This window comes from Cynocephalus volans, chromosome 13 (genome assembly GCF_027409185.1).
Source record: "Cynocephalus volans isolate mCynVol1 chromosome 13, mCynVol1.pri, whole genome shotgun sequence".
Classification (NCBI taxonomy): domain Eukaryota; kingdom Metazoa; phylum Chordata; class Mammalia; order Dermoptera; family Cynocephalidae; genus Cynocephalus; species Cynocephalus volans.
In genome coordinates this window covers 11846633-11859287 of record NC_084472.1, presented here as the reverse complement: position 1 = coordinate 11859287, position 12655 = coordinate 11846633, and the positions used below count along the sequence as shown (strand labels likewise).

General features: G+C 32.9%; 1 protein-coding gene across 4 annotated transcripts in view; it reads right to left on the bottom strand.

Moving 5' to 3' along the window:
- SMCHD1 (structural maintenance of chromosomes flexible hinge domain containing 1) overlaps window positions 1-12655 on the bottom strand; it is a 155612-nt gene that overhangs the window by 37493 nt on the left and 105464 nt on the right. For all 4 annotated transcript variants that reach the window (XM_063077158.1, XM_063077157.1, XM_063077159.1 and 1 more), the window contains 7 exons: window positions 11601-11688; window positions 10858-10989; window positions 7694-7846; window positions 2701-2827; window positions 2411-2530; window positions 1204-1289; window positions 209-331 (listed from right to left, as the gene is read on the bottom strand). In XM_063077158.1, the coding sequence (XP_062933228.1) occupies window positions 209-331; window positions 1204-1289; window positions 2411-2530; window positions 2701-2827; window positions 7694-7846; window positions 10858-10989; window positions 11601-11688 (829 nt within the window). The remainder of the gene's footprint in view (window positions 1-208; window positions 332-1203; window positions 1290-2410; window positions 2531-2700; window positions 2828-7693; window positions 7847-10857; window positions 10990-11600; window positions 11689-12655) is intronic.

Sequence of the window (12655 nt, the reverse complement as noted above, 5' to 3'; positions counted from 1 at the left end):
AAGTTAACAACTGCCATTATCCTCAATAGAAATAATAATCACGAAGTTCAGTTTCAAACTGTCAAATCCCCATTACCAAATTTGTTGGCAAAAATAAAGAATTGCAAAGAAACTGACACTTTTATTATGTCACTTTTAGACAAAACATTTTAAACAAAACAAAACAAGATAATAAACGTACTGACTCTTAAAAGGCTTAAACACAAACCTTTCCCAAAACATCTCCACTGCCTTTAGTATAGTTTGGAAGAGTACACGATCTTCTAGGTTTCTTCTTTAGTTCTTCCTGTTCAGATATCTTTCTTTTCAAAAGTGCTTCAATATGTGGCATCTGTAATTTATAAAGAAAAGTTAACTACAGGCCAATTACTCTTGTACCAAGCAGCCCATAATAACAGCAGAGAAAAATCAATGATTTGGATAACTCAAGAACACAGTTAATAAGCAGGCATTATTTTAAAAAACTGTTTATACTAAAATAATACTCCCATCTCACTGAATTTTTTTTATTTTAGTTAAGAAATACACTACTATAATAGGACTTCCCTTTAAAAAGCATATAAATTCTAAAAAAAAAAAAAATCTATGTTGTTTTCTGTTACTTTCTCTTATTTTGTTTACCACTATGTACACTGGTTATCACTGATGCAGCCTTCTTCAATGCAGTACTCAAGTTGGGGTATCATTAATTACATTTATTGGTGTCATTGCATTAAAAATACAAATTCCAGGCCACTCGGGAGAATGCAGAGCTAATAACACCAAGGCCATGGGTTCGGATCCTATATAGGGATGGCCGGTTCGCTCACTGGCTGAGCGTGGTGCTGATGACACCAAGCCAAGGGTTAAGATCCCCTTACCGATCATCTTTTTAAAAAAAAATACAAATTGCTATTTCTTTGAAAAGACCACTGTATCATTTTGTTAGCCCCTTTTAATGTCTAGTAAGTGAATAGGCTATATATGTCTTTGTACCCCAAAACAATAGTGCCCACAGCATTACTAATAAAACATGAATGGTAAACAAAAAAAAATGTATAGACTAGGACCTGGCTGGTTAGTTCAATGAGTTAGAGCACGATGTTGTAACACCAAGGTCAAGGGTTCAGATCCCCATACTAACCAGCCCTCCCCCACAACAAAAAATTTATAGACAAGAATTTAGTAGAAAAAAAATCTTTCATATACACTTGAAAACTGTACCTGTTGCCTTGTAGGAAAGTCAATATTACGTGCTTTTAGTTCATTGCGCAAGTGGGCTTCTTTTAATTTTGCTTCTTCAACTTGGCCTAGAATGAAAAACAAAACCAAAAATTAGACATCAATTTCTGATAGCACCTAAAATACAGATTTTGAAAAACATTTTATTTTCAATTCCTTTTGTTTTTCCCTTTTAATGCTTGATGCTAAAATAAAAATTGACAGGTGGCTACTTAAGAAATTCAAAATTAAACTATAAATCTTAAGTTTCAATTATAATATACAAAAGTAAGAAACAAAATTAATGTAGCTAAGTTTGCAGTTTATACTGCAAACTCCTAGTTATCTTGAATAAATTATTTAATCTTAATCCACAAAACTATATTTATACATCATTTTACATAATTACATAAGGTTGTTCTCAGAACCAAGTAAGACTTTATAAAAATAAATTTTAGTGCTATACAAATGATTATCTCATTACTCAGTTTAGCTCCTATTATACTCTTTATATCTTTGATCTCATATAAATATATAAAAAGTGAGTACTTCAAGGAGGGCAATAAATATTTGTTGGTTAACTAATCGAAATTTTAATTATGTGATTAACACAAAGCCAAAAACCATAGCAAAAAAGTCTGACAGATGAAAAGGGAAGAGATGATAGATCACAACTCAGCAAATGCCTTGTCTTAACTGTATACAAACATTATTAAAAATTGCAGCAAACATTCTATGGATTAATTCAAGAATAAGTTACATGTCTCAGTATCAGTGTGTGCTGTTCCATATACCTCCACAGTTTGAAATATTGCAAATGTTATAAGTAAGATACACACAGCCCATGACCCAAACTAAAAACTAAATTACTTATCACTCCCTCAGTGACAATGTCATCCAATATCTTTTGCCAGAAGCTGGAGCTATCAAAAGCTGTCAAAAAGCTTTAAATTTCCCACAAATCCAGATTTCCAAAAATCAGAAAACCTCAAACCTTGTAGGTAAGCAGGATACTAATTTTTTTTAAATGAGGAATACTTCATCTTAAAAAGTATCAAATGACAAATAACATAAACCATCATAACTACCCTCCTGCATTTTACTTGTAATCCAGGAAAACAGACTTTTTTGTGTCTCATTGTCTCCACCTTCTGCCTCACTATTCCCCAAAGCATAATTTTTTATTGCCTTTGAACACAAAATGACTTACATTTCATTTCATCAACAAGCTGTTTGTTGGCTTCAAATAAATTTCTATACATAATAATAGACTTAGATAATTGGTCCTTTTCTTTGGTAAGTGCTACCATTTGTTGCTGTTTCTTCACATCTAAGGAAAAAAAATTCAGATAATTTACTTTAATTTAAAAGTTTTGACTTTTCCAAAACATGTCCGTAACATGACTAAATAACAAACACCATGTTAATGGAAAGCAAAACAAGGTTATCTAAAGTACTACTAACAATAGAGTTAAGTCATCTATTTTCCTAGAAACTTACCATTGTAAAACATAAATGGTAGGATATATGGTTCTAATGTTCTTGATAAAGGTGACAGCCGGGGCTCAAATATAATAAAATATTCAGTACTATCCCTTCCAGGACTATTTTCAGCAAGCACTAGACTCTATATAAATAAAAAATTAGAAAAAAAACAGATTTAAAAAGATATTTTGGAAGATGTTACATATCTCACCATGCTGTTTTCATATAAGTGGCAAATTTTAAATGCAAAAGGCATGACTGATCCTTAAGATTCATTAAACCATTACCACCACCACTACCACTAGCCAAGACATAAAATAAAACTTCTTACCTCTTGGTAGTAGTCTGAAAGCCAAATTATCTTATCAATAAACAGCTTATGCAAAAATTATATATAATGGAAAATTACAAGAAAAAGTATCATTTTCACACCAGAAATATCAATGGCCACTTATATCTTGACCTCCAAAATCTTGATTCTATCCTTTAAGGTTGAAGCAGTGTGAAATAGCTGATGGTGTGCATGAAAGTTATAAAAACAATCACCAAGAAACGCCCAAAGCCCAATGCTGAGTTTAAGTTACAGCTGTTACCATGGAAGCAGACCCACCAATCAGTCCCAGGTGACAGAATAAGAGGTCCTGAAATGTTCTAAAGATTTGTTTATTAAAAACTGTATTTTCTTCATTAATGCACAAAAAACTTTTAATATCCTTTACCTTAAAGACCATAGCATATAACTAGTAAATGATAAAAAATATAAGAATTTTTATCCTAAGTGATTTTTTCAGTTCTTCTACAGAAAATGATAGATACCAGCTGTTTTGTTTTTAGTCTACCACAATACAATTTACGGACAGAGAAGTGAAATTTTAAGAAATCTAAATCGATAGGACATTTGTAGATCAATCCACAAAATAAGATTATAAATTATAGCTAATGATTCCTTTTCCAAAGAACATAGAATACAAGCCAGTCATTAAACCAATTCTCAATCCCGTTCAGTTTCTGAAAGCTGCTATCAATGTATTTACATGGCACATTAATCATTAAAAAATATTACTTGCACTTAAAAAATTAGATACACCTTATACTTTAGCAACTTGCTTTCAGCACTCTATTTGATTTGTTGATGAATTCACGCAAATGTACTGATACCCATTTCCAAAATTTATACACAGTAAGGATATACTACACGAAACTACCCATTCATTGGGGGATGAATATTTAAGTTCAAAAATTTTTAACAATTACCTATAATACAGCAAGAATATATCTCTGAATGCTTCTCTGTAAATGTGTTTTCTAGGATGGATAACGATAAGTATAATGACTAGTTAAAACAGTTTATTTTAATAGGAAGGTATCCAATTTCCCTTCAAAAAGGCTGTATCAATTTATCCTCTCCCCAGCAGTGTATGAGAGTGTCCAATTCCCTTGATGCTGGCAAACACTTAATATCAATCACGTATTTTTTTTTTTTCTAAAAAGAGAAATTAAAAAACCACCAGTCATTATTGTTTTAACTAGCATTATCCTGAGAGATATCGAAGTCAGGCTTCTTGTGTTTACTGGTCATTTATACTTTCTCTTCCATTAATTGCCTGCTTATAGTCTTTGCACACTTATTTTTCTACTAGATTATCTTTTTTCTTATTGATTTGCAAGAAGTTCTTTAGCAGGTTTTAAAAATACGTTCAGGGCTGGCCAGTTTGCTCACTTGGGAGAGCATGGTACTGGTAACACCAAGGTCATAGGTCTGGATCCCAGTACCAGCTAGCTGCCAATAATAATAATAATAATAATAATAATAATAATAATAATAATAATAAAAAGACCGGGCCTGCCAGTGTCTCACTCGGGAGAGTGCGGTGCTGATAACACCAAGGCCATGGGTTCAGATCCCATATAGGGATGGTCGGTTAGCTCACTGGCTGAGCATGGTGCTGACAACACCAAGTCAAGGGTTAAGATCCCCTTACCGATCATCTTTAAAAAAAAAAAAAAAATCAACATATTGAACCTGAAGACTCCTCTATTATATGTATGAAGGCTTCAAAAAGTTCACAGAAAGATTCACATTACCTTTTCATTCCATTTTTCCATGAACTTTTTGAAGTACCCTAGTATATACATACATAGAGAACAACATTTCTCCCCAATTTATTACCTTTAATTTTTTTTTCCTTTATGTCATGTTTAAAGAGGCTTTTCCTCTCTCAAAGTTTTATAGTTTGTAATCCCTGATGTACAGCTATCAAGAAAGAAGGATACACAGAATAGCAAAAATGAGGAGAACTGAAGAGTTCAAAACTGGATCCAAGTATAAATCGAAATTTGGCATGTAAGAAATGGACAAATATATATCAGAATGAAACTTAGACACCTCTGTCAGAAATTTCCAGATCAAACAAATAATACAGATAATCTGAAAAAAACAATTAACGAATCTGAGCAATTACTGTAAATAAAGCAATATATATTCTTTTCAAGCAAACGTGGAACATTTACAAATACTGGTTGTGTTCTGGGCCAGTGTTTCCTAAACTTTCCTAATGATAAAAATCACTTGCTTGTTAAAAATCAGATTATAGAGCCCTGCTCTACACATATAAATCAATACATAGGGCAGGAACTAAGTAGGACTTGAGTAGGACTTTTCTGCTTATTCAGTGAGCTATTAGGGACCTCTAGTGGTAGGAGAAAATTCATATGCACAACTGCTGGGGAATAGCTAAGTTACTGCCTTAACCTCAGAAGAATGCACAGTAGAGTTAGAAATTTCAAATGCCTATGGAGGGGCCAAGGAAACAGAACAACTAAATAGAAAATAGATAAAGTGGGCTAGGTGTATTCTTCCAACATAAACCTACTCTGCATGTTAAACATGTCTCACCCCTCTTTGTTTTTCAACATGTGGCTTTCATTACCTAATTTGTTAGGATACAAGGAAATTTCAATGTACTCCCCACTGTAATAAAAATAAAAGGACAAGTGTGAATACATTCTTTATGCATTTATGGACAGCCAACTGACACCTGTCCTCACTGTCAAGAGATGAAAAGAAGTAGTGACAGATTTGCACCTGACTGGAAAACAGATGCACTGAGAGGAGAAGCCACCGTTCAGGCCCCACATGTGGCTGCCATAAGACAATCCTTGCCCAGCGTTGCAAAATTTTTAGTTTTTTTCCAAATAAACCAGAAAGGCAGGTCTTTATATAATAACTCCAGAATTTTAAATATTGAAAATTAATTAAAATGAAAATGTTGTATTGATCGATCATTGCCAGGCCAACCAACAAGTCTATAGACCAGGTGCAGCTGCAGACCGCTGGTTTATAAGCCTAATATTATTAAAACAATGTGATACTAATAAATATGTACAATTACTATGTGTCAATAAAAATAAATAAATAAAATTTATCCTAGGTTTTCACTGAAATGAAACAAAACATCCAAAACAATGCGATACCAGCCAATGGAGAAGATACAAAGACAATGACAACAATGAAAAAAACAAGAAAAGGTAGCATTTCAAATTTATTGGTACAGGAAGAATTGTTCAATAAAGATTCCTAAAAATTAATCAAGGAATTTGAAAGAGCCCAAATAAAATCCAGACAAATCAAAGATTAAAGCCATAAGAACTGTAGAATGTAATGAATATAACCCCCAATCCCCCATATAAACAAAGTAAAAATGTAAAAAACAAACTCAGGAAAAAGTACTCACATACAAAAGAGCATTAATATCTTTAATATATAACTAAGAAGAAAATGATAAACATTCCAAAAGAAAAAGAGTCAAACAATCCTACAAAGATTAAAAACATAAAACATGGTCATCCTTATTAGCAACAAAAAAAATATTTTCAAAATAGAATATTTTATTAGAATTTTAAAAATTGTTCAGATCTAGTGCTCCTAATGTGAGGATGAACACGTAACTTCTGTTGGAAATACAGGTTGAGTATCCCTTATCCAAAATGCTTGAGAATGAGCATTTCCTTTGAATATCACATCAGCACTAAAAAAGTTTCAGATTTTGGAGCATTTTGGAGTAGGGATGCTCAACCTGTATAAACTGAAGGGCAATGAGCAATTATCATCAAAAAATTTAAAATGTCCATACCCTAAAACTTAAAATGTGCATACCCTGTCTCCAAACAATTCTGCTTCCAGCAATACTTAAGAAAATAAGTAACATATGCAAAAGGATATACAAAGAAGAAAGCTGTTGGAAGCACTGTTGATAAAAAACAAACTGGAAAGAAGCTAAATTTTCACTAAGGACTGATCATAGAAATTGTGGCCATCAATACAATGATACAGACTGATTTACTGATAAAGAAATGTATCAAAGATATGTTAAACAAGAACATTTTTAGAAAAGCATAATTCTATTCATGAAATTTAATGATATTTTACACCCCCCAACATGCATATAAACCATATATACACAGGGTATATGCATGCAGTATTAGTGTATATACAGAAAATCTGGAAGGTTATACACTAAATTGCTAATCATCATTACCTCTTAAGGGTGACAATATCATGATTATTTATGGAGGTTCCTGCACTCTGTATTTTTTAATACAAGTAAAACTATTTTCATTAAAAAAAAAAAAAAGTGAATAACAGAAATAAGCTGTTTTTATGAATTTTACCTGCGCTGTTTTTTTATTCTGTTTCTAGCCACATAATGGCACCTTTTCAGTGAAACATGAACATCGTATTGTCAGTAAAGCTAAAAAAAAGTCAGTAGAATCAGAGAAGACTATCTATCCTCCCATAGGGGAAAAAGAGATCTTACTACTACTAATAATGATGCTAAGTTCAACCTGTAATAGCTCAGAGCAAAATCACAAAATATTTCAGCTGACTTTTCAATTTATTGCTGTAATTAGAACATCTTCATAGCTATACATACAAAAGAACAAGTATCTTAATATAGCGGTTTAAAATATTAAAAATAGAAATCTTAAAAAAGATATAAAAATTTACCGTGATTTCAGCTGAACCATTCACAAAGGGAAATTCAAGTGTTCTAACTTTCCCGGTAAAGAGTGGGGTATCAGTATCTTCCTCATTAGAACCTTTAATGGTAGCTGTTACAGTGCCAACCAAATCAATTCCAGTATGATTGCTATATTCATCCTTAAAACAAACAATGGAAAATAACTAATCAGAAAAAGTGGTCAGAAGAGTAAACTCAGAGAAGGGAATGTACAAATCAGAAATATGACATATTTACAGAGCCTCAAACATTAATATTCTGATCCTTCTTATACAGGCACAGAATTCAGTTCTAAGTTTAAGTGTTCCACAGGCAGCAGATAGTTCTAGAAACCATAAGAGAACCAGAGACCTAGCCCCATCTAATACAATGCCTCCTAACTTTCTAAACTACAAGGACTCTCATTTTTAAATTTCACCTTTTTATGTACTTCTAGTATCTACTGTTATGCTGTGAAAATGTGCTTAATAACAAAAAGATAGTATGCACTTAAAAGGCTTTTAAATTATTTTACTAACTTCAACATCATCTGTATAAATTTGGAAAGCAATAGACCTATGTGTGAAATATACTATATTCTTCAGACACATGTTTGGTGCTTACATGGATTCAAAGACTGCTGCAGTAATTCTATGGCACTCTGTTGACCCTAACAAGATGTTTGGGGAAGAGAAGTTAAGAACTACTCATCTAAAAGAGGAAAATAAACTGAAAGGAGTTAAGTGTCTTACCAGTCAAATTTTCCATAAAGGTAAAGTCCCACTACTGTGCTTTACATGTTTTTACTAATATTTTCAGCAGCTCTATTGCTGCTTCCTTTTTGGGTAACCAACAGCCTTGAAAAACTCTGATTTTCTTCCTTAACTATGATCAGTCATAAGAGCAGATCTCTTAAAAATACCTAAATACCTCCTCTGTCCCCTCAAGGAATTGGACATTAAGGAATCGACATAGTTCACACACATTTACAATACATACATGAAATAGGGGAGTAAAGGGATCTATTAGAAAAGGTAGGCAGTGCCCATTTACAATAGCCACCAAAAAAATAAAATACTTAGGAATTGAGTTAACCAAGGAGGTGAAAAATCTCTATAATGAGAACTACAAACCACTGCTGAGAGAAATTAGAGAGGATACAAGAAGATGGAAAGATATCCCATGCTCTTGGATTGGAAGAATCAACATAGTGAAAATGTCCATACTACCCAAAGTGATATACAAATTCAATGCAATCCCCATCAAAATTCCAAAGACATTTTCCTCAGAAATGGAAAAAACTATCCAGTCATTTATATGGAATAATAAAAGACCACGCATAGCCAAAGCAATGCTACAAAAAAAAAATAAAGCTGGAGGCATAACACTACCTGACTTTAAGCTATACTACAAAGCTATAATAACCAAAACAGTATGGTACTGGCATAAAAACAGACACACTGACCAATGGAATAGAATAGAGAATCCAGAAATCAACCCACACATTTACTGCCATCTGATCTTTGACAAAGGCACCAAGCCTATTGACTGGGGAAGGGACTGCCTCTTCAGCAAATGGTGCTGGGATAACTGGATATCCATATGCAGGAGAATGAAAATAGATCCATACCTCTCACCGTATACTAAAATCAACTCAAAATGGATTAAGGATTTAAATATACACCCTGAAACAATAAAACTTCTTAAAGAAAACATAGGAGAAACACTTCAGGAAATAGGACTGGGCAAAGACTTCATGAATACGACCCCAAAAGCATGGGCAACCAAAGGAAAAATAAACAAATGGGATTATATCAAACTAAAAAGCTTCTGCACAGCACAAGAAACAATTAACAGAGTTAAAAGACAACCAACAGAGTGGGAGAAAATATTTGCAAAATATACATCTGACAAAGGATTAATATCCAGAATATATAAGGAACTCAAACAACGTTACAAGAAAAAAACAAGCAGCCCAATTAAAAAATGGGCAAAAGAGCTAAGTAGGCATTTCTCTAAGGAAGATATACAAATGGCCAACAGACATATGAAAAAATGCTCAACATCAATCAGCATCCGGGAAATGCAAATCAAAACCACACTGAGATACCATCTAACCCCAGTTAGGATGGCTAAAATCCAAAAGACTCTGAACGATAAATGCTGGTGAGGTTGCGGAGAAAAAGGAACTCTCATACATTGTTGGTGGGACTGCAAAATGGTGCAGCCTCTATGGAAAATGGTATGGAGGTTCCTCAAACAATTGCAGATAGATCTGCCATACGACCCAGCTATCCCACTGTTGGGAATATACCCAGAGGAATGGAAATCATCAAGTCGAAAGTATACCTGTTCCCCAATGTTCATCGCAGCACTCTTTACAATAGCTAAGAGTTGGAACCAGCCCAAATGTCCATCATCGGATGAGTGGATATGGAAAATGTGGTACATCTACACAATGGAATACTACTCAGCTATAAAAACGAATGAAATACTGCCATTTGCAACAACATGGATGGACCTTGAGAGAATTATATTAAGTGAAACAAGTCAGGCACAGAAAGAAAAATACCACATGTTCTCACTTATTGATGGGAGCTAAAAATTAATATATAATTCACACACACACACACACACACACACACACACACACACACACACACACACACAAAGAAAAAAAAAACCGGGGGGGGGGGGGGAGAAGATATAACAACCACAATTACTTGAAGTTGATACAAGCAGACAGAAAGGACATTGTTGGGGGGGAGAGGGGGAGGGAAGAGGGAGGGAGGTTTTGGTGATGGGCAACAATAATCAGCCACAATGTATATCGACATAATAAAATTAAAAAATAAATAAAAATAAATAAATAATTTTTAAAAAATAAAAATACAAAAAAAAAAAAAAAAAAAGAAAGAAAAGGTATGCAGATTTCTGTATTTTGAGTTGGTACTTTTAGTATACCTGAATTTATTTTATGTATACTGTTATGCACTCTCCATCTGTATTCAAATATAAAGGTATTTATAAATATTTAATTCATTTGCACAAGTTTTCCCTATAACCTTAAACTTAATAATCAATCTGACTATATAATAACCTTTCTGCACCCCAAAAATCAAAGAATTCTTCTTTTTATCCTTTGTAGTTTTGGAACAAAAATAAACATTACCATGACATTGAGACGTAAATCTCTGACCAAGGTCCTGCTGGCAACTGCGCGAACATTAGAAACAGCTGGTGTAGCCGGCTGAATTTCAGGAACTAACTTCACAGGATGATTAGGTAGAACATCAACTATAACCTTACGAAACAAAACAAGCATTCTGATCGACAAAATATCGATGCTTTAGTATTTAAGAGGAAGAGAAAAAATAATGATGGCATATACCAAATGAATGAAATGTCACCTTCTAAAATTTATTTCCAGTAATCTCAATAATCAATTTACTTTTAAAATTCAGGATAAAAGGCATTTCAGATTAATTTTTGAATGTTTATAACTATCTAGAACAAACTTAGAGGCATTTAAAGACATAGGTAATTTTTAAACATTTAGTACACAGGTAAGTATTAAATGGAGATGATATATATTAAAACTACCTTGAACTTCACTATCCAGAATTCTAACAACTGAAATGTTACTAATTAAAACTTTTTCACGTGTTGATATTGGTAACTTTACCATGACATACACTAAAATGCTTACTAATTGAGTCTCTGATATAAACAGAGATAGAAAAGTGACCTCTGCATAAGGTAAAATTACTGAACATAATTTAAATATATTCTAATTTTCCTGAGAATGGCATTATTTACACTTTGCACACAATAATTCACTTTTAAACAAAACATTTCCTTCCTAAACTAAGTGAGAAAATGTAGAACCGTGGTATAAACAGAAAGAAAGCAAACCTGTTCACTGTTGAGAATATTTGCTTTATCCATCATAAAACCAAACAGGATGCAATATGTCCCCACTTTGTTAGGAATTACTTTATCCCTAAATTAAAAGGAAAGCAATAAGATTATTGACAATTTTTAAATAAAGGGGGAAAAAATTCAAAACATGAACATTCTGTTCATTCCACAAAAAAATAAATGAGTAAGAAGAGAATTACTAATACTACATTCAGCTTTATTAATTTAACAAGTATTTCTTGCATATTAGGCTCAATCCCTCTTATCTGCACATTCTGTCACAAAACATCTAGAACAAAGGCTCTGGATACAGCAGAAATAGAAAGAATAGGAATATAAAGTTGGAAAGTAGTAAACACAAAAAATACCAAATTATACATCAAGTGATTTTTGCTTCATTTCTACATTATAAATTTCCCTGACAGTTTTACATTTCAAAATTATATAGCATCCTGCTGATCTTCTATGTTGCTTTATTTTCCATTCAAGTACTATTCTAAATATTTGGCTGTATATATACAAGATCTTTGCTGTGATTTAATTATCAATAAGGAATTCAGTACTTAATAAGAGATACACTTATTAGCCTCTTTTGGTCACACTTTACCACAATGAAAATACAAACGATAGGTATTGCATGATATGTGCAATGTGTCTCATGATCCCTCAGGCAGCTTTTGCCTATCATTCATATTCTCAAAATACTGGCATAATGTAGTAAAAAGAAAGCAAGCAGTGAATACATATCTGAATTGAAATCCCAGCACTGTAACATATTTGCAACCTTGGAAAAAGTTATTTAACCTTTATCTAAGCCATGTTTTTTCTGAGAGGATAACTCCTAAGAAAGTCATAGTAAGAATCAAACAAGAATTGTGCTTCCAAATGGCATACCAATTCTCCCTGAAGACAGCCACATAAAAAAACATGTGCTTGAAGACATTTAAGAATTAACACACTAATGTAAAAAATAACTCAGCAGGATATATACAATGGAGGCCTCTGTCAGCAAATCCAGGAGTAAGGTAGACCGAAACCAGACACAGTCC